This window comes from Bos indicus, chromosome 7 (genome assembly GCF_029378745.1).
Source record: "Bos indicus isolate NIAB-ARS_2022 breed Sahiwal x Tharparkar chromosome 7, NIAB-ARS_B.indTharparkar_mat_pri_1.0, whole genome shotgun sequence".
NCBI lineage: Eukaryota > Metazoa > Chordata > Mammalia > Artiodactyla > Bovidae > Bos > Bos indicus.
In genome coordinates, this window is record NC_091766.1 from 52,072,206 (window position 1) to 52,095,465 (window position 23,260).

General features: G+C 40.4%; 2 protein-coding genes across 2 annotated transcripts in view; both read right to left on the reverse strand.

Annotated features, from left to right (window-relative positions):
* LOC109561275 (mitochondrial ornithine transporter 2) overlaps positions 1 to 17,763 on the reverse strand; it is a 44,806-nt gene extending 27,043 nt beyond the window's left edge. The window contains exon 1 of the mRNA XM_070792096.1: positions 1 to 17,763. This exon is cut by the window's left edge and continues 27,043 nt beyond it. Within this exon, the coding sequence (XP_070648197.1) occupies positions 12,610 to 13,515 (906 nt within the window). The 5' untranslated portion in view covers positions 13,516 to 17,763 and the 3' untranslated portion in view covers positions 1 to 12,609.
* Positions 17,764 to 17,919: 156 nt separating this feature from the next.
* Positions 17,920 to 20,220, reverse strand: TAF7 (TATA-box binding protein associated factor 7). The gene has a single exon (XM_019965090.2). The coding sequence runs from the start codon at positions 19,484 to 19,486 to the stop codon at positions 18,437 to 18,439; it is 1,050 nt and encodes a 349-aa protein (XP_019820649.1). The 5' UTR covers positions 19,487 to 20,220; the 3' UTR covers positions 17,920 to 18,436.
* Between the last annotated feature and the right edge of the window lie 3,040 nt (positions 20,221 to 23,260).

Sequence of the window (23,260 nt, forward strand, 5' to 3'; positions counted from 1 at the left end):
TTTGGAAAACTCGGCAGTGGCCACAGGACTGGAAAAGGTCAGTTTTCATTCCAATGCCAAAGAAAGACAATGCCAAAGAATGCTCAAACTACCGCACAACTGCACTCATCTCACATGCTGGTAAAATAATGATCAAAATTCTCCAAGCCAGGCTTCAGCAATACATGAATCGTGAACTTCCAGATGTTCAAGCTGGTTTTTGAAAAGGCAAAGGAACCAGAAATCAAATTGCCAACATCCGCTGGATCATCGAAAAAGCAAGAGAGTTCCAGAAAAACATCTATTTCTGCTTTATTGACTATGCCAAAGCCTTTGACCGTGTGGATCACAATAAACTGTGGAAAATTCTGAAGGAGATGGGAATACCAGACCACCTGACCTGCCTCTTGAGAAACCTATATGTAGGTCAGGAAGCCACAGTTAGAACTGGACATGGAACAACAGACTGGTTCTAAATAGGAAAAGGAGTACATCAAGGCTGTATATTGTCACCCTGCTTATTTAACTTATATGCAGAGTACATCATGAGAAACGCTGGGCTGGAGGAAGCACAAGCTGGAATCAAGATTGCCAGGAGAAATATCAATCACCTCAGATATGCAGATGACACCAGCTTTATGGCAGAAAGTGAAGAAGAACTAAAGAGCCTCTTGATGAAAGTGAAAGAGGAGAGTGAAAAAGTTGGCTTAAAACTCAACATTCAGAAAACTAAGATCATGGCATCCAGTCCCATCACTTCATGGTAAATAGATGGGGAAACAGTGGCTGACTTTATTTTGGGGGGCTCCAAAATCACTGCAGATGGTGGTTGAAGCCATGAAATTAAAAGATGCTTACTCCTTGGAAGGAAAGTTATGACCAACCTAGATAGCATATTCAAAAGCAGAGACATTACTTTCCCAACAAAGGTCCATCTAGTCAAGGCTATGGTTTTTCCAGTGGTCGTGTATGGATGTAAGAGTTGGACTATATAGAAAGCTGAGTGCCGAAGAATTGATGCTTTTGAACAGTGGTGTTGGAGAAGACTCTTGAGAGTCCCTTGGACTATAAGGAGATCCAACCAGTCCATCCTAAAGGAGATCAGTCCTGGGTGTTCATTGGAAGGACTGATGTTCAAGCTGAAACTCCAATACTTTGATCACCTGATGTGAAGAACTGGCTCACTGAAAAAGACCCTGATGCTGGGCAAAGAGTCGGACATGACTGAGCGACTCAACTGAACTGAACTGAACTGAACTGAATATTTTAATGTTATCAATTCTCTTCTCTCCCAGGACATTACTTTAAACATTACAACATTACTTTAAAATTCATATGAAAGAATAAAATAAGAGCTAGGAAACTTCTTAAAAAAAACAGTAGGATAAAAAATTTGACTTCCTTATACTTGACTTGTTATAAAGCTGTCTTAATCAAGATAGTCTGCTTTGGTGCACAGGCAGAAATTTTGACAAGTGTAATAGATTAGGGAGCTCAAAAACAGATATATATATATATATATATATGGAATGTTTGAATATTACAGAGATGGCAATCCAGAATGTCTTAGTCTACTCAGTAGCTAAATACCATAGACTGGTGGCTTAAACAACAGGTATCTATTTCTCATCATTCTGGAGGCTGGTAAGTCAAAGATCAAGGTGCCATCAGTTGGTTTCTTGATGATGGCCTTCTTCCTGGCTTGTAGGCTACAACCTTCTCTCTTTATGTACATATGGTAGAAAGAAGCAGCTCTGGTGTTTCTTCTTGTTCTTATACAGGCACGAATCTCCTGCTTCCCTAATGGTACTGTGGATAAGAATCTGCCTGCCAGTGCAAGGGACAGGGGTTCCATCCCCGGTCAAGGAAGATTCCACATGTCTCAGATCAACTAAGCCCATGTGCCACAACTACTGAGCCTCCACTCAAGAGCCCTGGAGCCACAACTGTTGAGTCCACTGCAACTACTGAAGCCCACAAGCCTAGAGCCTGTGCTCTACAATATGAGAAGCACTACGATGAGAAGCCAGAGCACCAAAACAAAGAACAGCTGCCACTCAGAGCAGTTAGAGAAAGCAGCAATGAAGACCATTGAAACTGTAGGTAAATAAACAAACAAACAAAACGTGAGGTAGCTCAAAATTACTTGTAAAGACATCCACAGTTAAAAAAAAAAAAAAAAAAAGGGCACTAATCACATCATGGACTCCATCCTCATGACTTTACATAAATCTAATTACTGCCCAAAGACCTCATCTCCTAATACCATCACAGTTGGGGCCAGGGCTCAATATATGAATTCGGCAGGTGGAGCACAAACATTAAGTCTACAACACAGATCTATGGGAAAGATGAAATGTTCAATTAAAAGTGATTATCCATACAAAGATTAAATTGAGTCTTAATTTAAAAATCAACTTCAAATGGATCTAAGACTCAAATGTCAAAACAAAGACAAAACCCAAAACAACTTTTAAGCTCTTAGTGGAAAATACATGTATTTTAGACCTTGGAGTAGAAATAATTTCTTTAAAAAGACACTGATGATAGAATAAAAGATTTGTTGTTGTTCAATTGCTAAGTCATGTCCAACTTTGTGAACCATGGACTGTGGCATGCTAGGCTCCTCTATTCTCCACTATCTCCTAGAGTTTACTCAAATTCATGTCCATTTAGTTAGTGATGCTATCTAACCATCTCTATTTGTAATAAAATCAAGAAATTTTATTAATCAATAGACATCTTTAAAGGTGTGAAAAGGTACAAACCAGGAGAGGATAATCACCATATACACACTGACAATTAATATCAAGAATATATCAATATAAAGAAATTCTACAAACTAACATAAATAAAAATAACAATAGAAAAATGGTAAAAGACATGAACAGACATTTCACAGAAGAAACATATAACCATTAGACACATGAAGAGAGATGTTCTTTCACTGTAATCAGAAAAATACAGATTAAACCAAGATAAGGTAGATTTATTTTTTTCTTTTACTCACAGTTATTTGACAAAAATTTAAAAGCGTAACAATGCCAAGTGTTGGAAAGCATGTGGATACAAGAGATTCAGGCCTATATAGTGCAAGTACATGTAAAAACCAGTACAACTACTTTGAGTTGAGTATTATCTATTAAATGTAACAATTCAGTTCAGTTCAGTCGCTCAGTTGTGTCCGACTCTGCGACCCCATAAGTTGGAGCACGCCAGGCCTTCCTATCCATCACCAACTGCCGGAGTTCACCCAAACTCATGTGCATCGAGTCGGTGATGCCATCCAACCATCTCATCCTCTGTCGTCCCCTTCTCCTCCTGCCCCCAATCCCTCCCAGCATCAGGGTCTTTTCTAATGAGTCAGTTGTTCGCATGAGGTGACCAAAGTATTGGAGTTTCAGCTTCAGTATCAGTCCTTCCAATGAACACCCAGGACTGATCTCCTTTAGGATGGACTGGTTGGATCTCCTTGCAGTCCAAGGGACTCTCAAGAGTCTTCTCCAACACCACTGTTCAAAAGCATCAATTCTTCAGTGCTCAGCTGTCTTCACAGTCCAACTCTCACATCCATGCATGACCACTGGAAAAACCATAGCCTTGACTAGATGGACCTTTGTTGGGAAAGTAATATCTCTGATTTTGACTATGCTATCTAGGTTGGTCATAACTTTCCTTCCAAGGAGTAAGCGTCTTTTAATTTCATGGCTTCAATCACCATCTGCAGTGATTTTGGAGCCCCCAAAAATAAAGTCAGCCACTCTTTCCACTGTTTCCCCATCTACTTGCCATGAAGTGATGGGACCGGATGCCATGATATTAGTTTTCTGAATGTTGAGCTTTAAGCCAACTTTTTCACTCTCCTCTTTCACTTTCATCAAGAGGCTCTTTAGTTCTTCACTTTCTGCCATAGGGGTGGTGTCATCTGCATATCTAAGGTTATTGATATTTCTCCTGGCAATCTTGATTCCAGCTTGTGCTTCTTCCAGCCCAGCGTTTCTCATGATGTACTCTGCATATAAGTTAAATAAGCAGGGTAACAATATACAGTCTTGACATACTCCTTTTCCTATTTAGAACCAATCTGTTGTTCCATGTGCAGTTCTAACTGTTGCTTCCTGACCTGCATATAGGTTTCTCAAGAGGCAGGTCAGGTAGTCTGGTATTCCCATCTCTTTCAGAATTTTCCACAGTTTATTGTGATCCACACAGTCAAAGACTTTGACATAGTCAATAAAACAATGTAACAATTACTCCTAGATAAATACTTGAGAGCCCCAGAATTTCTATTCCTAGTTATATAGCCCTCAAAATTCTTCCACATTTACATCAGGAAGTATATATAAGAATATTTACCTTTACATTACATTTTGCTCCTGGGCAACAGGAGCAAAAATCAGAATGCAATCTGTATGTCTATCAGCTGAATAAATAAATCATGGCATATTCACAAAATGAAATGTTTCACAGTAGTCTAAATAAATGAATTACAGTAACACAAGATTATTGGATTTTAACAATATTAAGAGAAAAACAGTGCCAAAGTATCACATACAGCGTTTTACTCTTATTATAAAACAACTTATTTGTTTAAAAAAACCTTTATTTAAAACAACTAGAAAAATATATTTGTGGGAGTAACATAATACCAAAAAAAAAAAAAAATCAAAGGAACGAGAATGATGCACCTAAAATTCAGGATGATAACCGTCTTCATTTGGTGGGGACCACGTAGGTCCTCTCAGTAGGAAGGGCTATTTGTACGATTAGATATATACTACTACCAAGGTCCTGGCATTTAGTGGGGAGGTGCCGTGTTCACAAATTCTTCTTATTATTTTGATAGATAACCACATATATAGATATACAGTTAAATGATATTGGACAGGTAAGTAAATAAACAATGCACTTCAGGTATGGACTACTGATGACAGTTTATCATAATCCAATTCTGTGAATTTGAGGTCCAACCGGATAAAATTGGAAAAAAATAGCACATGTGATAGAATATAAAGCACATACAATCATTTTTCTTGCCAAAAATGTTTAAGTTCAACCAAGCCTTTAGAACAACCTCCCAAGGAGACACAATCTTGAAACCCAGGGGCCTCCCTGCCTAGCTCTTCACAGTAACAGAACAGAATCAATCTGGGGGGAAAACACTTGGAAATAGTGCAAGGTTATTATCGACACGGATCAGCTTTGACTCCAGATGGCAAAAAGAAGTGGAAAGGCAAGCATAAAAACAGAATCAGAGAATAGAAAAATAAAGAGCAGTGTGTGCTAAAATCCTTGAGCCATTACAAAAGACAGTAATGGCATCACAGCAGCCTCTGAACTCAAAACCAAAGACAAACCCTGCTTCAGGACCACTCCATGACCAAGTGGGCACCTGAGTCCTAGAATATTCCCATGTCTGGGTGCTAAAGACACAGATAAGGCTTTTTGTGGGCAACACCTCCAAGAACCTAAATCAGAGCCCAGAGCGTGGGATGATGAGTCTGCCCTTAACCGAAAGGCAAAAAGAACTCTTTGTTCCAAATGCACAAAAAAATTTGTAAATCAATGATCAAACAAGTTAAGTGAAAGGATGCTTCAATTAAAGTCTGCTCAGAGTCCAGGTTTCTGGGGAGGGCCCAGTGAAACTACTTTAGGCTGGAATAGAAACTCTGACTATATACACAATTATCCGGCTTCCCTATAACTGAAATAATACTCTTTCTGAGGATAATTTTTTCCCCCATGGAATGTGCATAATTATTAACAGACATCAATTTTCTACAAAACTACTCACCTACCTGTGAAATTTTTTGTCTCAAGGTTCAGACTAAAGCCAGTAATACCAAATTTTCTGAAGGTGTTTTGAAAAAAGCCTTTATTACCTGTTGCCATAAACAAAAGCATTAGAATAGATGACCTCAATCAACCTTGAAGAGAGAGGGATACAAAAGGGCCTAAGTCTGCTTTTTAAACATTATTTACATCACTCACAAGGAGCATGTATTTAAAAGTGCTGGCATTAGGACAGAACTGAAAACACAGTGGAACATGGAGCTCAAAAGGCAGATCACAGACATGAATGATAGTTTCACACTGAAATAATTTACTTTCTAAAAGGACTCTTAGAGAAGCTTTCTGGGCCATGACACATGAAGCTGGAGAGATCAGAGAGACCAGAGAGTCACAGACTTTGAAAATAGGGATTTCAGAGTTCAGAGGGTGCTTGAATTGGAAATGCAAGCTCTGAACAGAGGGTACTTTCTGACTTGAGCAAAAAAAACCTGTGACTGTTTTATGTAACAACTTCCTGATAATAATTATCACTCCTTCTTAGAGATCTGGGCCAGAAGAAAAAGAACTTGCGTTTCTTCAAAATTGAACAACTTGGGGACATTTTCTTGTTTAATTCAAGAAAATGCTCAGGTTTGATCCACATAGAGTACAGGGAACTGAACTCCACAGCCAGATATGATCCTTCTGATACTTAACTGTTATAGCTTGGTATTTGATATCCCATGAAAGTTGGAACAGAGAATGAATTTCTAGCTAGAGTATCACTGTACCATTGCAAGATGCAGACCATCTGGCCCTGACAGTAGACCAAAGGGTATAATAAATATACCAAAGGGATAAGATATTTCAAAGTTGAGGAGTACCAGGTAATTCCCTGGCCCATGACCAGTGGTTAGGACTCAGCACTTTCACTGTTGTGGCCCAGGTTCAATCCCTGGTAGGGAACTAAGATCCCGCAAGCCAGAAAACATGGATAAAAAAAAAAAAATATGAGGGATACCAGAGAAAACTCTAATTTGAAATTATATATATGCACCCCAGTAATCATAGCAACACTATTTACAATAGCCAAGACACAAAAACAATCTAAATGCCCATTAAAAAAATGAAATAATGCCTTTTGCAGCAACATGGAGAGGTTTAGAGTTTATCACATTTAGTGAAGTAAGTCAGACAAAGACATATCACGTGATATCATTTATTTGTGGAATCTAAAAAAAATGATACAAGTGAACTTATTTACAAAACAGATTCACACAGACTTACGGCCATCAAAAAGCAATGGCAGAGGGATACACTAGAAGTTTTGGATTAACATATACACACTACTATATATAAAACTGGTAAACAACAAGGGCCTACTGCATAGCACAGAAAACTATACTTAGTGCTTGAAATAACCTGTAACAGAAAAGAATCTTGAAAAGTACATATATGTACACACACATATATGTGTAACTAAATCACTTTGCCATACACTTGAAATCAACACAACATTGTAAGTTAACTGTACTTCAATGAAAGAAATTTAAAAAGTTGAGGGATACATTTATATCTTGTGAAAGCGACATTTAAAATAAGGCTAGGCGTCAGACATATGGATTTGACCAATTTAAATCTTAGACATAAACACCATCTCAGGACTTTCCTAGTGGCGCAGTGGATAAGAATCCATCTGCCAAGGCAGGGGCCACAGGTTTCAATCCCTGGTCTGGAAAGATTCCACATGCCAAGGAGCAGCTGCACCACAACTGCACCACATGCACCACAACTACTGAAGCTCTAGAGCCTCAAGCTGCAACTACTGAAGCCTGAATGCTGCCAGGCCAGTGTTCACAACTAATAAGCCCCTGTGCCACAACTAGTGAAGCCTGTGCACCTAGAGCCTGTGCTCAGCAACAAGAGAAGCCGCTGCACTGAGAAGCCTGCACACCACAGCTACAGAGTAGCCTCTGTTCTTGGAAACTAGAGAAAGCTGAGTATAGCAATGAAGACCCAGTGCAGCCAAAAATAAGTAAATAAATTAAGCAGCGTGTACCTGTAAAAAAATATACCATTTTACCTCAAATAATAGTAATGAATAAATAGTAATCTGTGAGGTAATAGACATTACTACTACTCAATATGTCAGGAAATTTGGAAAACTCAGCAGTGGCCACAAGACTGGAAATGGTTAGTTTTCATTTCAATCCCAAAGAAAGGCAATGCCAAAGAATGCTCAAACTACCACACAATTGCACTCATCTCACACACTAGTAAAATAATGCTCAAAATTGTCAAGCCAGGCTTCAAAAATACATGAACCGTGAACTTCCAGATGTTCAAGCTGGTTTTAGAAAAGGCAGAAGAACCAGAGATCAAATTGCCAACATCCGCTGGATCATCAAAAAAGCAAGAGAGTTCCAGAAAAACATCTATTTCTGCTTTATTGACTATGCCAAAGCCTTTGACTGTGTGGATCACAGTCAAATTCTGAAGGAGATGGGAATACCAGACCACCTGACCTGCCTCTTGAGAGACCTATATGCAGGTCAGGAAGCAACAGTTAGAACTGGACATGGAACAACAGACTGGTTCCAAATAGGAAAAGGAGTATGTCAAGGCTGTATATTGTCACCTTGCTTATTTAACTTATATGCAGAGTACATCATGAGAAACGCTGGGCTGGAGGAAGCACAAGCTGGAATCAAGATTGCCAGGAGAAATATCAATAACCTTAGATATGCAGATGACACCACCCCTATGGCAGAAAGTGAAGAACTAAAGAGCCTCTTGATGAAAGTGAAAGAGGAGAGTGAAAAAGTTGGCTTAAAGCTCAACATTCAGAAAACTAAGATCATGGCATCCTGTCCCATCACTTCATAGCAAATAGATGGGGAAACAGTGGAAAGAGTGGCTGACTTTATTTCTGGGGGCTCCAAAATCACTGCAGATGGTGACTGAAGCCATGAAATTAAAAGACGCTTACTCCTTGGAAGGAAAGTTATAACCAACCTAGACAGTATATTAAAAAGCAGAGACATTACTTTCCCAACAAAGGTCCATCTAGTCAAGGCTATGGTTTTTCCAGTGGTCGTGTATGGATGTGAGAGTTGTACTATAAAGAAAGCTGAGCGCCGAAGAATTGATGCTTTTGAACTATGGTGTTGGAGAAGACTCCTGAGAGTCACTTGGACTTTAAGGAGATCCAACTAGTCCATCCTAAAGGAGATCAGTCCTGGGTGTTCATTGGAAGGACTGATGTAGAAGCTGAAACTCCAATAGTTTGGCCAGCGAAGAGCTGACTCACTTGAAAAGACCCTGATGCTGGGAAAGATCGAGGGCAGGAGGAGACGGGGACGACAGACAATGAGACGGTTGGATGGCATCACCGACTCAGTGGACATGGGTTTGGGTGGACTCTGGGAGTTGGTGATGGACAGGGAGGCCTGGCATGCTGCGGTTCAGGTTCATGGGGTCGCAAAGAGTGACGCAAAGACACAACTGAGAGACTGAACTGAATAAACATTAGTAATAGACATTACTAATAATTACATAGTAATGTCATTATGACATTATTAACCTTATTGTCATAATCATTTCACAATAAACACATATATCAAAGCATCACATTGTATACCTTAAACAAGCACAATGTTATCTGTCATTTATATCTCAATAAAGCTGGGGTTCTGAGAAGAGAAAGAAATACCATGGAAGTAATTTAAATGACAGAAAGAAACCACAATATAAAAACAAAAACACAATTAAAGAAAATATTTTGCACACATACACATCACTCATTTTACACACATACACACATATAATTTGGATGCTAATCTTTTGTTCTAAACTGTATTCTAGAAAATCACTCTTTTGACTGTAAAACATCTAGACCATCAGATCCTTAAGAACAGAAACCAGACCATTAATATCTGAATCCCCAGAGCTCAAATAGTATACTGTAAATAGTGTACATTCAATAAATACTTCAATTTAGGTAAATAATTTAATGACCAAACACTCAAATTTCTTTAAGCACAATATTTCAAGTTACTATATTTTTCTCTGAGAACAGGTCTGAAGTGCTACAAGCTGTACCTCAATATTGAACCATGAATTAAGCAAGAGTAGAAAACAATTCTGACTTAGGTTTCAATTCCTTACTCCCAAGCACTCTTGCTTGTCTCAAATTATTTCTATTGAAGCTATTTAGTTAAACCTTTAATGGACAACATGTGAAAAGGTCCACTGACAACAGGGCTAATCGAGACCAGCCCATGGATGCTGGGCAAGGGCCTGGAGCCTCTGAAAGGTCCACTTCCTGCGGAAGTCATTCCTGTTCTCTTTCCTGCTTTAATGAAGACCTGCTTGAATATAGCCTCACTAAGTAGCTACTGATCACTTATGTATGTAACATATAACTTAAATGTATAAATAACTCAGAAATAGAAAAATGGTTTTAAGGAAAAAGCAAATGAAAGACCAGCCATTGCTCTGGGGCACACCAGACATGACACTGAGCATCCCTTCCCCAAATGTCTGCCACAGCCCCTGTTTGTCAACATCCATCACCCTGACCCTTTTGCCTATGGCAATATGGCTAGTTACTATGCAAACTTGATAGACAGCAAAAAACTGAAGGAAATTGGGGGTTCCACACCAGATGTACATTTCACCAGCAGTGATTTACACACATGCTATGGACGATCATTAAAACGGGAACCTGCCAGTTTTTAGCTTTACAAACTGCTTAAAAACACTTCTTAAGGAGAGTGACTCTGCTGCTCTTGAATCAGCAAGGAAATGTGAGGCTTACTTTAGTAAGAATGACCCTCTTACACCATAGAGCCAAAGAACAGATGCACGAGCGTGTAGGGGTCAGATAGACTATGTCATTTTAATTTTTGTCAGTGCCTATATACATGCATATGGTACAGTTTAATAAAGTTGTTTTTAATGTTTCATTGTTTTGTAAGGTCTTATGTATAATCACCAGTAAAATTCACAGATAACCAGTACAAAATTTAGAAGGTTCCAACACTGTAAAAAACAAAAACGACTAGGAGTTATGGATCCTCAGGTAAGCTTCAGAATGGGTCCGCTCTAACATTAATCACTGTGAATTGCAAACACTTAAGTTCTGTCTAGTTCTGTTTGAGAGGAGAGGACTTCATTCATCCACTGGTAATATCACTTGATCACCATTAGGGAACAAAAAGTTCTCATGGCTTTTGCACTCGCTGTTCCCTGGAAAGGTTTCTCACTGGTGGAGGCAGAATGAATGATCCAAGGGGGATCCTCTGTCCATGGAATACTCCAGGCAAGAATACTGGAGTGGGTAGCTAATCTCTTCTCCAGGGGATCTTCTCCACCCAGGGATTGAATGCAGGTTTCCTGCATTGCAGGCAGATTCTTTACCATTAGCTACCAGGGAAGCCCCCCTCCCTAAAGAGGATCAATAACCCCTAAATGGGCCAACAGTAAATCCTGGAATTCTTCCCAGCCCAGGACCCTGAGACTGGAAGCTAAGAATTGTTGTCAGCTACATGGGTCTTCATCAAAGCATTTAAGCACACAGCTCCATTCTTCACCACTATTTCAGTCTAAAGTAGAGCAGAGGGGAAGCTCCTTGGGAGAGAAGAGGAATGAAATTTGATACAAAGGCCAGGCTATTTCCCAGAGACCTAATGCCTAACGAAGCCACACCTAAGAGTATGGAATATGATCCCACTTTGAAAATGAGTAGCATTATTTTAAGAGTAGAGCAATCCTGGGGAAATCTGGGATGCCTACCCTGAAACTTTAACAAATGTGGAAGCCACATCAGTATGCAAGTATACTCTCCTCTTAAAAATCAAGATGAGAAAAAAAAAGATAAAATCTTGCCATTTGCATCAACATGGATGGACCTTGAAGGTATTAAGTGAAATAAGTCAGACAGAGAAAGACAAATACCATATGACTTCATTCATATGTGGAATATGAAAAACTAATAAACAAACAAAATCCATAATAAATGAACAACCCAAAACCAAACAAAACAAACATAATTACATTACAGAGAACAGAGTAGTGGTTTTGGGTGGGGGGTGGGGGAGGTTGGCAGGGAGGGTGAAGAAGGAAGACAAACTGGATAAAGGGGATCAATTATATGGTAATGAAAGAAAAAATAAATTATTTTTGGTAGTGAGCACGTTGTAGGGTACATAGAAATAAAAATATAATGCTATAAATCAGTTACTCAGTAAAAAATAAAATAAATGAATCATTGTAGATGCAAAAAATTGTAGATGGATATTTTGGTTTTCAAGCACCACACAAAAACTTTTTAAAAACTTTAATTGGCTAGAACAGTGCACATTTTAAGCAGAGTTTTTCAGAGACCCTGCATCTTGAGTGGATTAAGCAATCATTTATAAGCACCTTCAGAAACATGCTTAACTCGGTTTTTTCTTGTGACATAAGATTAAACACAGGAACCAAGCTCTATTTAATTCACACAACGCATAACCAACCAAACTGCACGTACATATGCAGATTTATGCAAAAACTCAACTATAATTCTTTTTCCCCCAACTGTATTTAGCTTTTCAGATTAGGTACCTAGGACCACCCACTCATGCTGTGTATCTCACCAAACATAAGAGCAGCAATTTTTCTATTTGAATACAATTATGGGCTGAAATTATATGATATAAAATGAAGTTTCTTCTATAAAGTTTAAGAGTATAAGAAGGAAAGACAAAAACAAAGCTCCCAGGAAGTCAACAATAATACCGCACTGGTCTAGAGCTTCATGAAACTGAGTTACAGTCCCCAAAGGCTTGTACTTGGATTCCGACTCACCAAGATACTTCAATATGCTTCAAACTGGCTCATCATCATTTTCCTGCTGTATTCATAAGCCAAAAATAGTGCTGCATTGGCAGGAAACGCTCGAATCAGAGTAGCTTTCAGACCAGAATATAAAGCTGCTATTCCTTCGGTTCTCACAACACTTAAAAGAGTTCTGATGAATCCTGTCTGTTTTCCAAACATGGAAAGAACCTGAATTCTGGATTTGATACAATCCACGGGGTATATGACAAACCAAAGGCAAATGCCAGCAATTCCACCACTTAACATCAAGGGGACAGGGCCTAGTTCATCTTTTGAACCCCCGGAGGCAAAAAACGATCGGCTCAGTTCATAGCCACCGAAGAAGAAGAAATAGCCTGGTACTACTTGAAACAGAGTACTGGTGAGTCCGTGGTAGAAGCCCCAGGGGCCATCCTTTCTAAGGATACTCTTCACGACGGACCAAACTGTATCATGGCTTTTGGCTATCCTCCCTGACATCTCCAGTTCGTGCATGGTCTGCAGCCGGCACTTCACGAGCTCAGTGGGGCACAGGGCCAGCGCGGCAAACGCTGAGGCGATGGAACCTGCGGCCGCAGTTTGCAGATCATTCAGCTTCGCCTGCTCGTCCAGTCCAGCCACTTTCCTAACGAAATGTTGGCAGAAGCCGTAGCACATGAAGAGGACCGAGTTCTCGGCGACGTAGGCCATTAGCGCGGGGCCGGTCCCCTTGTAGAAGCCCCGCAAGCCCACCTGGGAGTACGTCTTCAGGGCACAGTCGGTGAGGCCCTTGTACAGGCCGGGGAACGTCTGCATCTTCACCTTCATAGTGTCGAAGGGCTGCCCGGTCAGGACGCACGCTGTGCCCCCCAGGGCCCCCGCGGTGAGGTCGATGGCAGCCTGGATAGCAGGACTGGATTTCATGTTCGCCCACCCGCCGGTCTCCGCAGAAGTCCACTCTCTAGAGTTTAAGACGGGCGTCCTGTGTCCCACCCCCTACTCTTGGCTGTCTCTCCCCAGCTGGAGTAGCCGCTTAACCCCAGATTAGGCCTCGGGCCGCCCTCCCCGCGCACCGTGGCCCAGCGCTAACCCCCGGCGGTGGCCCAGCGCGCGCCGCTCCTCGCTCCGCGTGACCGCCGGACCCCCGACGCGGCGGTCTGTTAGCTCCGCCGCCTGTTAGCTCCACTCAGCCAGGCCGTCCCAGCTCCGGCGGGCTTGAGGACGGACTAGATAAACACTTCAAATGAATTACAATACAGCAGTTGAAAGCTATTCGATAAATTCCTGAGATTAGGGGAAGAAACTCTAGGCGCTGCTGCAGCGGAGGAAGAAATGCCTTCCTATACGGCTAGACCCCCGGCCTCCCGCATTTTCTACTCGGCCAAATAAAATGGGAGGTGCTCCCAGTTGATCGCGCCTGGAGTCAAAGGGTCAATCTTCAGAGACAAAGGTTTATAATAGAGAAAACAAACAAACACGGGTTGTGGGGCCGGAGGGTTGTTACCTGACTGTCGGTGTATCCTACAGGTCAGAAAACCCTTAATCGTCTCCGGAGAGGAACAGCTTCGCAAATGTGCCGACCGCCGGGCCTCTCTCCAGTTGTGGCGCTTCGCTCGCCTGGGGACGGGAAGGGAGGCCTGAGGCGGACGGAAGCTTTATTTCGTGGCAACATCGCCGAGGCTCTGGGCCTGGATCCCTGCGCGCTAGTGGACGCAGAGCCCTTATTATTTCTAGAGGTAGGGCACGGCCTTGTACAATCGGCTTGGAAAAGAGATATTTATATATAGCTAAGAAAGTTGATATTAAAGAGCTGTGTGGTTCTGGTGCTTCCGGGCTCTCGTTGAGGAGCCATGCACCTTTGTGCAACATAAGTTCTGGGTGTAATTGACCACAGACCTAGTAGGCAAGATGTGGTTTGGGCCATCAGGGAGGGTACCGCTGCCAGGACACTTTTTCCTCCCAGATGCTTATAATCCCAGCGTTGGAACCAATGCTCTTAAAGTTTAAGTTCTAAGCCCTAGGCGGTATTTAACTTTGGGGGTTAAAAAACAAAATGGGGAGGGCTTAAATGATTCATTTTGAAAGCTTTCTTTGATCCTTTGGCTATCAGCTAATATTTTAAAGTGCAGCACCTAAAAGCAGATGGTGCATGGATAGATAAGTGTTTGTCATCAGGTAGACTTCATTGCCATAGAAAATAGTGACCTGGTCTTTTCTTTAGAGTGCCCAAATGTACCTGGATTTCTTTTCCCCGGTACCACATGGTTTCTTCAGAGAATAATCTTCCAATCTTCCAATATGTCTGTTTGTCCGTGCTTGGGGATGGGGGAGGGGGCAGTGTATGCCTTAAGTACTTATGTAAGGAGACCAAATGGGAGAAGAGGGTTGACATTCTGCAATCAGAAAAGACTTTCACACAATTCCCTTGTTTAAATGCTGTAGAACCCAGCCTTCATCTGGGCCTTCTTTAGTTCAGTTTACCCATAAAATAAACTTTCCTTCTGTGGGATGGGTAAGGAAGTCATCTGGCTTCCTCCGGTGAGATAGGGTTCCTGGATATCCAACCACTCTGAACACAGACTTTTTATTATTTGACTGCATTGCCGGGCCTGTGGGATCTTAGTTCCCCCACCAGGTATCTAATCTGTGCCCTCCACAGTGGAAGCTGGAATTCTAACCACTGGACTGCCAGGGAAGTCCTAGAACTTGGGCTTTAATTAATCTTGTTTTCAGCCGCACACCTTCCCTTTTCCTTGGGAAATGGCCTGCACAAACGGCCAGGCTCACAGTGTCTATGTCAAGTGGGTTTGTTTCTCCTTGGTATACCTCCTTGTAGACATTTAGCATGAAATTTTCTGCCACCTCTGAATTAATCATTCCTTCACCTGCTTTGGTCTTATCAAAACAGACTGACATCTCTCATCCCCTGCTGTCTCACCTCCTATTCTTTCCCTTAGGGGCTGCTATGCTGTATCAGCAGGCTTTCTGGGAGAGAAAAGAGATTCACAAGAACAATGTGCCATTTTAAACTAGAAAAAAAAATTTTAGTCCTATCATATTTGAGTCTTTAAAAAATGTTTTGGCTTTTAAAACTGTCCATTAATGACATATGGTTCATTGTTTATTTTTTTATTTTTAAATATTAAAAATTGTTTTTTATTTTTAAAGCACATACTGAGTTTTTACAAACACAAGAGATGGAGGTTACTGCAGTAAATCATTAAGCTTCTGCATTAAGTTCATGTATGTGTATATTTTGGAAAAACCAAATTAGTAATCAGTGCCAGGGATCATGCGGGCATTAATAGAAAAATGGTCTGGAACGTCACTGAACAGTCAGACATAGTTGTACAAATATTACAGCCAGAACTCAAGTTCCATAAAATATACTAAACAGCTGGACTTGGAGCTGTACTGTATATACTGTTTACAGAATATACTGTAACACTGCCCAAGACAAAAGGCAGTCTTAACCATCTGAAACCATTTTTTCCTGATTCTAACTTAATCAAAATTATGATGCTTCTGTTTTAAATTTAAGCACATGTACTCCCAAGCATACATGGAAAATAATGGCAATGAAATTTCCATATTTTCAGTGAAGTCCATCACTCTTAAGAAGATGCATACCCACATCACAAGTTCCCTAGATATCTGATTGAGTAGCCAGATAGGTTACCAGAGAAAGTAAAGTCTGAACTGAGGGCTGAGTAACAAAAAGCTAGCCATGATCTAGACGTTCCAGAAAAAGGGAAATTTAAGTGTAATAAAAGCAAAGCTCTGTAGTGTGAAAGAGCTGGGCATCTGTAACACAGAAAGGCCAACATCTATACTTCCTGTGTGGTGAGCAGTTTTCCTAGTCTGTTTTTACACAGAATTCTTACTGGATACTAAAAAACATTAAAAAGCAGAGTTCAAGACACAGTCCTTCAGAGACTTGACTTGTCACAATTTGTCTCAATTTTTCATCTCAAACATTTGATCTATAAATTCAAAATGTCTAGGCTTTATGACATTTAGAACTGAACATAAAGACCCCCATGTACCTAATCTATAAATACAATGAAAAAGAAGGCCACAGTGATATGCTTATTGCAGCATTCTGTATAATAGCAAATTTAAAACAGAACAACCTAAGCGACCAGTAATAGGGGAATGAGTAAAATTAAGAATTTGTAAAATTTCTGCATTGCTTAAAATTTTCAGTGAGTTTTTTCTCTTTTAAACTTTTTAAAAAAAATTCAATTTCTGTTCACAAATTCAGAGAAATATTGAAAACTGTAGCCCAACTATATATCACACTCATCAGACAAGGGAGCTGTGAGAAAAGTGAGTCTTTTTTGGAAACTCTGGGTTTACATGAAGGGAAATGGATCTTAAGTTGTTCTCTTTTGAAGTTTATGTAACAGATAATTACTCTTCATTATGGAGGCCTTATGCAAAACCATAAATAAATCAAACAAAAAAAAAGCTACAGTAAACTCAGTATGCTTATGCGGTAGATGTATGTATTGAAAAACTGTTTCTGCTGTAGTTTAAGCTTTGATTTAGATTCTTTAATTTGAAATCAGTCAACATTTAAGTTTCTTCATAGACTTTTCTACCATTTTGATCACTCTTTCATTCAAGTTTGTAATCACTGCCTAGAAAATAGGCAATAATTTGCTTCTATTCCAGGAATTGTTTTCAAATCCTTTATATGTATTAACTCAATAACCAAAATCAAAGGTCCCAAGGTAGATGATATTATTACCTCCACTTTAGGTAGAGATGAGGAAATTGAGACAAACAGATTTACTTGCCCAAGATCACTCAACTCAGGCACTACATCACCTGACCTTGTGATTTTAACTGCTTTTCTCTTCTTTAGTGACTAAAAAGGCAAAATGCCTAATCTCAGTGAATTAACAGCTTAGTAAGGATATGAGCAACAGGTAACTTAGACTCTGGTATGACAGGTGTGCATAAGAGTACTTATCCCAGTAGACTATTATAGAGGAAGAGGAGTAATTAAACTCCTTGAAAAAAATGTAAATAAGCTCAGGATTGAAAACAGTGGGAGAATGGGAGATTAGGCTGGAAAAAACATTCAGATAGTTTAGGAAGGCTCTTTATTTCCTAACCTCCAAATGGAGCAGGTGGACTGGAAACATAATGTAAAGGTGGTACTGCCCAATTTCTTTGCCCTTGCTGTGTTCTTTTCTTAAAATCGAACATAATTGCTTCTTTTCCTACAAAACAGAATCCAATTGGTCAATCTATTAAACCCCACCAGGAAACCACTTCAGAAGAGGATAATATCCACTACCCCGAAAAGAGCAAGACACATTATAAAGTGAAACTTAACTTGCTTTTATTTATTGTTGAACATTACGAAATGACTTGCAATGCAAAAATACGAAAAATTGCTTTGAATAGCTGGAAAATTAGCTATAGCATCAAAAAACATAAGCAAACAAACTTTACTGCCTCCAGACTAGACTCTATTGATTTACCTCAGATGTCATCACAGAGTAGCAATGGAAGCTTCTAATCAGAGAAACAGCCACAAAGTCCTGCAATGAAGCTGTGATTAATAACTAAGTTGAACTTTTCACTCCACTAATCCTACAACTCTCTACATTTATCTGTCTATACATTCCTACTTCCTACAGGATAAACACCTAGCAAAGTGGTTCCAAAAGACAAATGAGTTAGAAATTCACATTTGTCTACAAGACAAATCCAAAAGAATACAGTGGAAGAAACTGCGAACTACTGTAGTTTTACAAGCGATGAAAACAAAAACATTTTCTCTTTCAATGCTGACCTCTCACAGTAATGAAATTAAGTATGAAACCACTCCTCACTTCTCTAGGAGTGATTCTAGCTCTTCTTGCAAAGAGCTGAGCTGCTCTTTTTCCCGGTCTTCCTTCTGTTTCAGTTCATCCAGCACAGCCTGAAATCTGTTCTTGAGAGCCAGGTTTTCCACTTTCATGATGAGATCCTCCTGTCGCTTTGCTCTGTCCTGGGTCTCTTGGAGCTTGCCTTTCATGTTATCAATCTGTTTCTGAATTCCCATAACCAGCTGATTGGTTCCCTCGTTTTCTTGGTGCTGTTCATCTGATTCATTTAGTTTGTCCTGTAGCTGCCTTTCCAGATCTTCTTCAGTGTCTATGATGTTTATATCTTCTTCATCTTGATGCTGTGTCTCATCTTCATCTTCACTGCTGCTGCTGAGGTCATTGAATATCTCCCGAAGCTCATCATGTTCTAAGGAGTCATGGCCCTGCCTATGCCCAGACATTCCTGGGGAAGAGATATCAAGGCCTTGATTTTCTGTTTCTTTTGTCTCATCTTCAGCAATTATTTCCCAGCGGGTACTGACAGCTTCAGCATCTGTGCTCAGCAACCGCTTTACTTCTTTTTCCACATCTGGAGACTCAATATACTTTTTCTTTGCTGTCTTACGGAATCTTCTCTTTCTCACATTTTTCAGAGGCAGAGTAATTCCATGGTTCCATACAAATTTTTTCTCTTTGTCCTTATCCTTCTTTTTGCTTGCTTTGGGATCAGCAGTAGCAACTGGTTCCTCCACAGGAGGATACAGATCACCATCAACTGTAGAGACAAGCATCTGACAGACATCAGCTGTCTTGTAAAAGGTTTTTTTATCAATGGTTTTCAAACTCTCCATAACACACGGCAGGTCTACCAATTTTGCGGCCAAAGGGACTCGGTCCACTCTGACAATTCCATGACGCCCATCAGGGTGTAACTCAATTGACAGTCTGTCCTTCAAGTTGACATGGCCAGACTGTACCGCCCGCCTCACAGTAGAGGCATACTCCGGGGGTAGGCGTAAGATAAACTGGCTCTCTAGTTCATGAGGAGCATCATCTTTGCTCTTACTCATTTTTATTTCTTTGTAATTCACTTTTTCTCTAATAACCACTTGTTGCACTAAAAAGTTCCAGGTACTTCACCAGAAAGACCAGTTCTTTATAAACGTGAATCCTTAATTACAAAGAGTTCTAGGTAGAACATCAGCTAAGCATATATTTTTAATTATGCCCCAAGTCTTTCTTAAAACGCCGTGACTGAACACCAGTTGTTACTGATGCATTGTCTTATTCAGTTATGTCCATTTAAATCTATTAGCTGCAACGCCAAGTTTCAACCTCTAGATGCCGCTGCAGAACAATGCAGAGAAAGCAAATGGCAGCTCCTACGGATTTTCGGCACAGAAAGTAAGGCTCAGCAGATAACGCCCAAACCACAAACTCTCCCGGAACAAAGATATTCAAAATGCGGGGCGTAGTGAGCTCTCTTCGCCTCGGGTACTTACAATCCAGTGACGATTATAAATCCAGATTCTCCGGACAGGAACGAGCGGAAAAAGCCACTCAGAACAAGGCCGGGAGCCGAGCGTCTCTTTCTTGATTCCTTTGTTCTTCCCGGCACTTGGCAAAGCGATCCGCTATTGATTATCGGTGAAATGACTCGGAACCAGCAAGGTGAAATCTCGCAGAGAGCCGCAGCTCTGAGCGCCAGACTTTGCAACTCCGCAGCTCGGCGTGCCTCTGTCCGGAGCTGCAGAGCGAGCGGAAAAGAAAGCGTTACGTCACCCCGCAGGACTGGAGGAGTCTGTGAGTGACAGCACGCCTTGGGCGGAAGTGCAGGCTGTTTCAGCGCGCGCAGGCGCAACTCGCGATTACGCCGTTCGGCGTGACTTGTTATCTCGCGAGATTTTAGATTTACGAGAGGGTGGGGATCAGGTTTCCAAAACAGCCACTACCTTTAAAGTGTTTACGGAAAGCAATTCTAAGAAAGATTGTCTCACCTGCTTCTGCTAAGCCAGCGCTTTTACTAGCTCGCCGGGGGCCGGTTACTTCCTAGGCTTCCGTGTGATTGCTGGAGATAGGCCGTCCGTGCTGAAATAGTGTTTGTTTCTGGAAACATCTCGGAGTCTCCCAGACTATGTTCTTAAATCTGGAGCCGATAAAAGAATTCATAACTAGTCATGCCTGTGGATTTTAAAGTACCTGAATCAGTGGCGTGAGGACGTGCTGCCCACTATGTAATTCTGTGTTTGTTGATAGTTAAAGTGTCCTTAGGGGGCTTGTGACTCACGGTCTGTTTGTGTTTTGGAGACTTCCTGAGGCAACAAGGGTGATTTCTTTTATAATGTATTAGGTGTAGGTATAAATGTAAACAGGGAACGTAGTGTTCTTCGGGAGGCCCGTGTTCATTGAAGACCGTTGTCTGAAAGACAAATGGTCTGATTAACCTTTAACTGAAGTATTACACCCTGCCACTAATTTGCCAGTAATTTTTTAGTTTGGAATTAGAAAAAAATTCACCTCTACTGTTCAGGTAACTTTTCTACTTGCCTCTTTAGGTTGTCAGGTAGTCTTAACATGGATTTATAGTACTTCAGACTAACAGTGTAAGAGTTTTCACTTCTGTTCATTTCCATTTATTAATAGGGTCAATTTGGTAGAGTATCACAATCATTAAAATTAAAATTATATTCTCTAAAATATCAGCACCTGCATCTTAAGTTTAAGGGGACACGCTTAAAATGTGATTAACATATAGAAAATTCACTTCATTTCTTTTGTACTTATTGTCTCCCTCACCTAAGATTGGAAGGTCCATGATAATTAGAAGTCTAACCGTGTGCTCATCTGGTCCCAGTGCCTCATATCAAAACGTGGGAGATAACAAATATTTGGTAATTGAATGAAAAAATTGACCCATCGGAAGAATATAATCTAAATCCTCTAATAATTTGTGAGAGAAAATACATTCTGTATTGCCTTAAAATGAAAGAGAGTCACTTGATAGACATTTCCTCTCCAGTCAAGGGTCCTACTAATTGTTAGGAGGCCGGAAGTTTGCAAACAGCAGATGTGAATGTGTCCCATTTGGTTTCAGCAGACTGTGATATTGCATATCATGGGGTGGAATTTAAATGCTTGACCCCAGTTTGGTTTTTCATGCTAAGTCTGAAGGGAAATTATGCACTTGCACATAATTGTGCTTTAGTTCTTTGTTCTGTAATGTGTTGAAGAATGTTCAGTTCAGTTCAGTGGCTCAGTTCTGTCCAACTCTTTGCGACCCCATGAACTGCAGCACACCAGGCCTCCCTGTCCATCACCAACTCCCGGAGTCCACCCAAACCCATGTCCATTGAGTCGGTGATGCCATCCAACCATCTCATCCTCTGTCATCCCCTTCTCCTCCTGCCCTCAATCTTTCCCAGCATTAGGGTCTTTTCCAATGAGACAGCTCTTTGCATCAGGTGACAAAACTATTGGAGTTTCAGCTTCAACATCATTCCTTCCAATGAACACTGAGGACTAATCTCCTTTAGGATGGACTGGTTGGATCTCCTTACAGTCCAAGGGACTCTCAAGAGTCTTCTCCAATACCATAGTTCAAAAGCATCAATTCTTCGGCACTCAGCTTTCTTTATAGTTCAACTCTCACATCCATAATTGACCGCTGGAAAAACCATAGCCTTGACTGGACGGACGTTTATTGACAAAGTGATGTCTCTGCTTTTTAATATGCTATCTAGGTTGGTCATAACTTTCCTTCCAAGGAGTAAGCGTCTTTTAATTTCATGGCTTCAATCACCATCTGCAGTGATTTTGGAGCCCCCCAAAATAAAGTCAGCCACTCTTTCCACTGTTTACCCATCTACTTGCTATGAAGTGATGGGACCGGATGCCATGATCTTAGTTTTGTGAATGTTGAGCTTTAAGCCAACTTTTTCACTCTCCTCTTTCACTTTCATCAAGAAGCTCTTTAGTTCTTCTTCACTTTCTGCCATAAGGGTGGTGTCATCTGCATATCTGAGGTTATTGATGTTTCTCCTGGCAATCTTGATTCCAGCTTGTGCTTCCTCCAGCCCAGTGTTTCTCATGATGTACCCTGCATAGAAGTTAAATAAGCAGGGTGACAATATACAGCCTTGATGGACTCCCTTTCCTATTTGGAACCAGTCTGTTGTTCCATGTTCAATTCTAACTGTTGCTTTCTGACCTGCATACAGGTTTCTCAAGAGGCATGTCCGTGCTGATGTATATATAATTTCCAGGATGATCTATTTCCTCTTTTTGAAGAAAAGTTTCCAATGTGCTAGTCCCTTAATTGTACCCAATTTTAGTTAACTCATGGATATGAATTTAACATGCTGGCTTCTGCATAATGCTTTATTTAATCCTATATAATCTGAGGCCGGCCATGCTTATACATGAGAATAATCCAAATATTGCTTTGCATTTCAATTGCCTGTGAGTTTTATGATGCTCAAATAGCTTTATCACAGAAAATAATTTGAGATAAATTGTGGGAAATTTAGATTTTCAAAAATTATGATCTATTTCAGTTAGTAAACCTTGAAATAGAAGGTTGTCAGAGATAATTGAAAGAATCAACTGAAGTTACCCCAAAAGTATCTACCTCCTTCAATTGTGAAACATATTTTCTGCCTTTACTTTAATACATTTTCTGAATGTCATTTATAAGGGGTAATTACACTGATCCTAGAGCTAAGAGCACTGCAATATCACCATTACCTTAATGTCTGTTGATAAATTCAGTTTTTTTTCATCAAATCCATTTGACATATAGAAACCATTGAGTTAATAAAAGAATTACACTCCTGTGGTTGTTCCAT

What these genes read in the sequence shown, in the direction of transcription:
- TAF7 (XM_019965090.2), bottom strand. Translation starts at nt 19,486, where the DNA reads ATGAGTAAGAGCAAAGATGATGCTCCTCATGAACTAGAGAGCCAGTTT.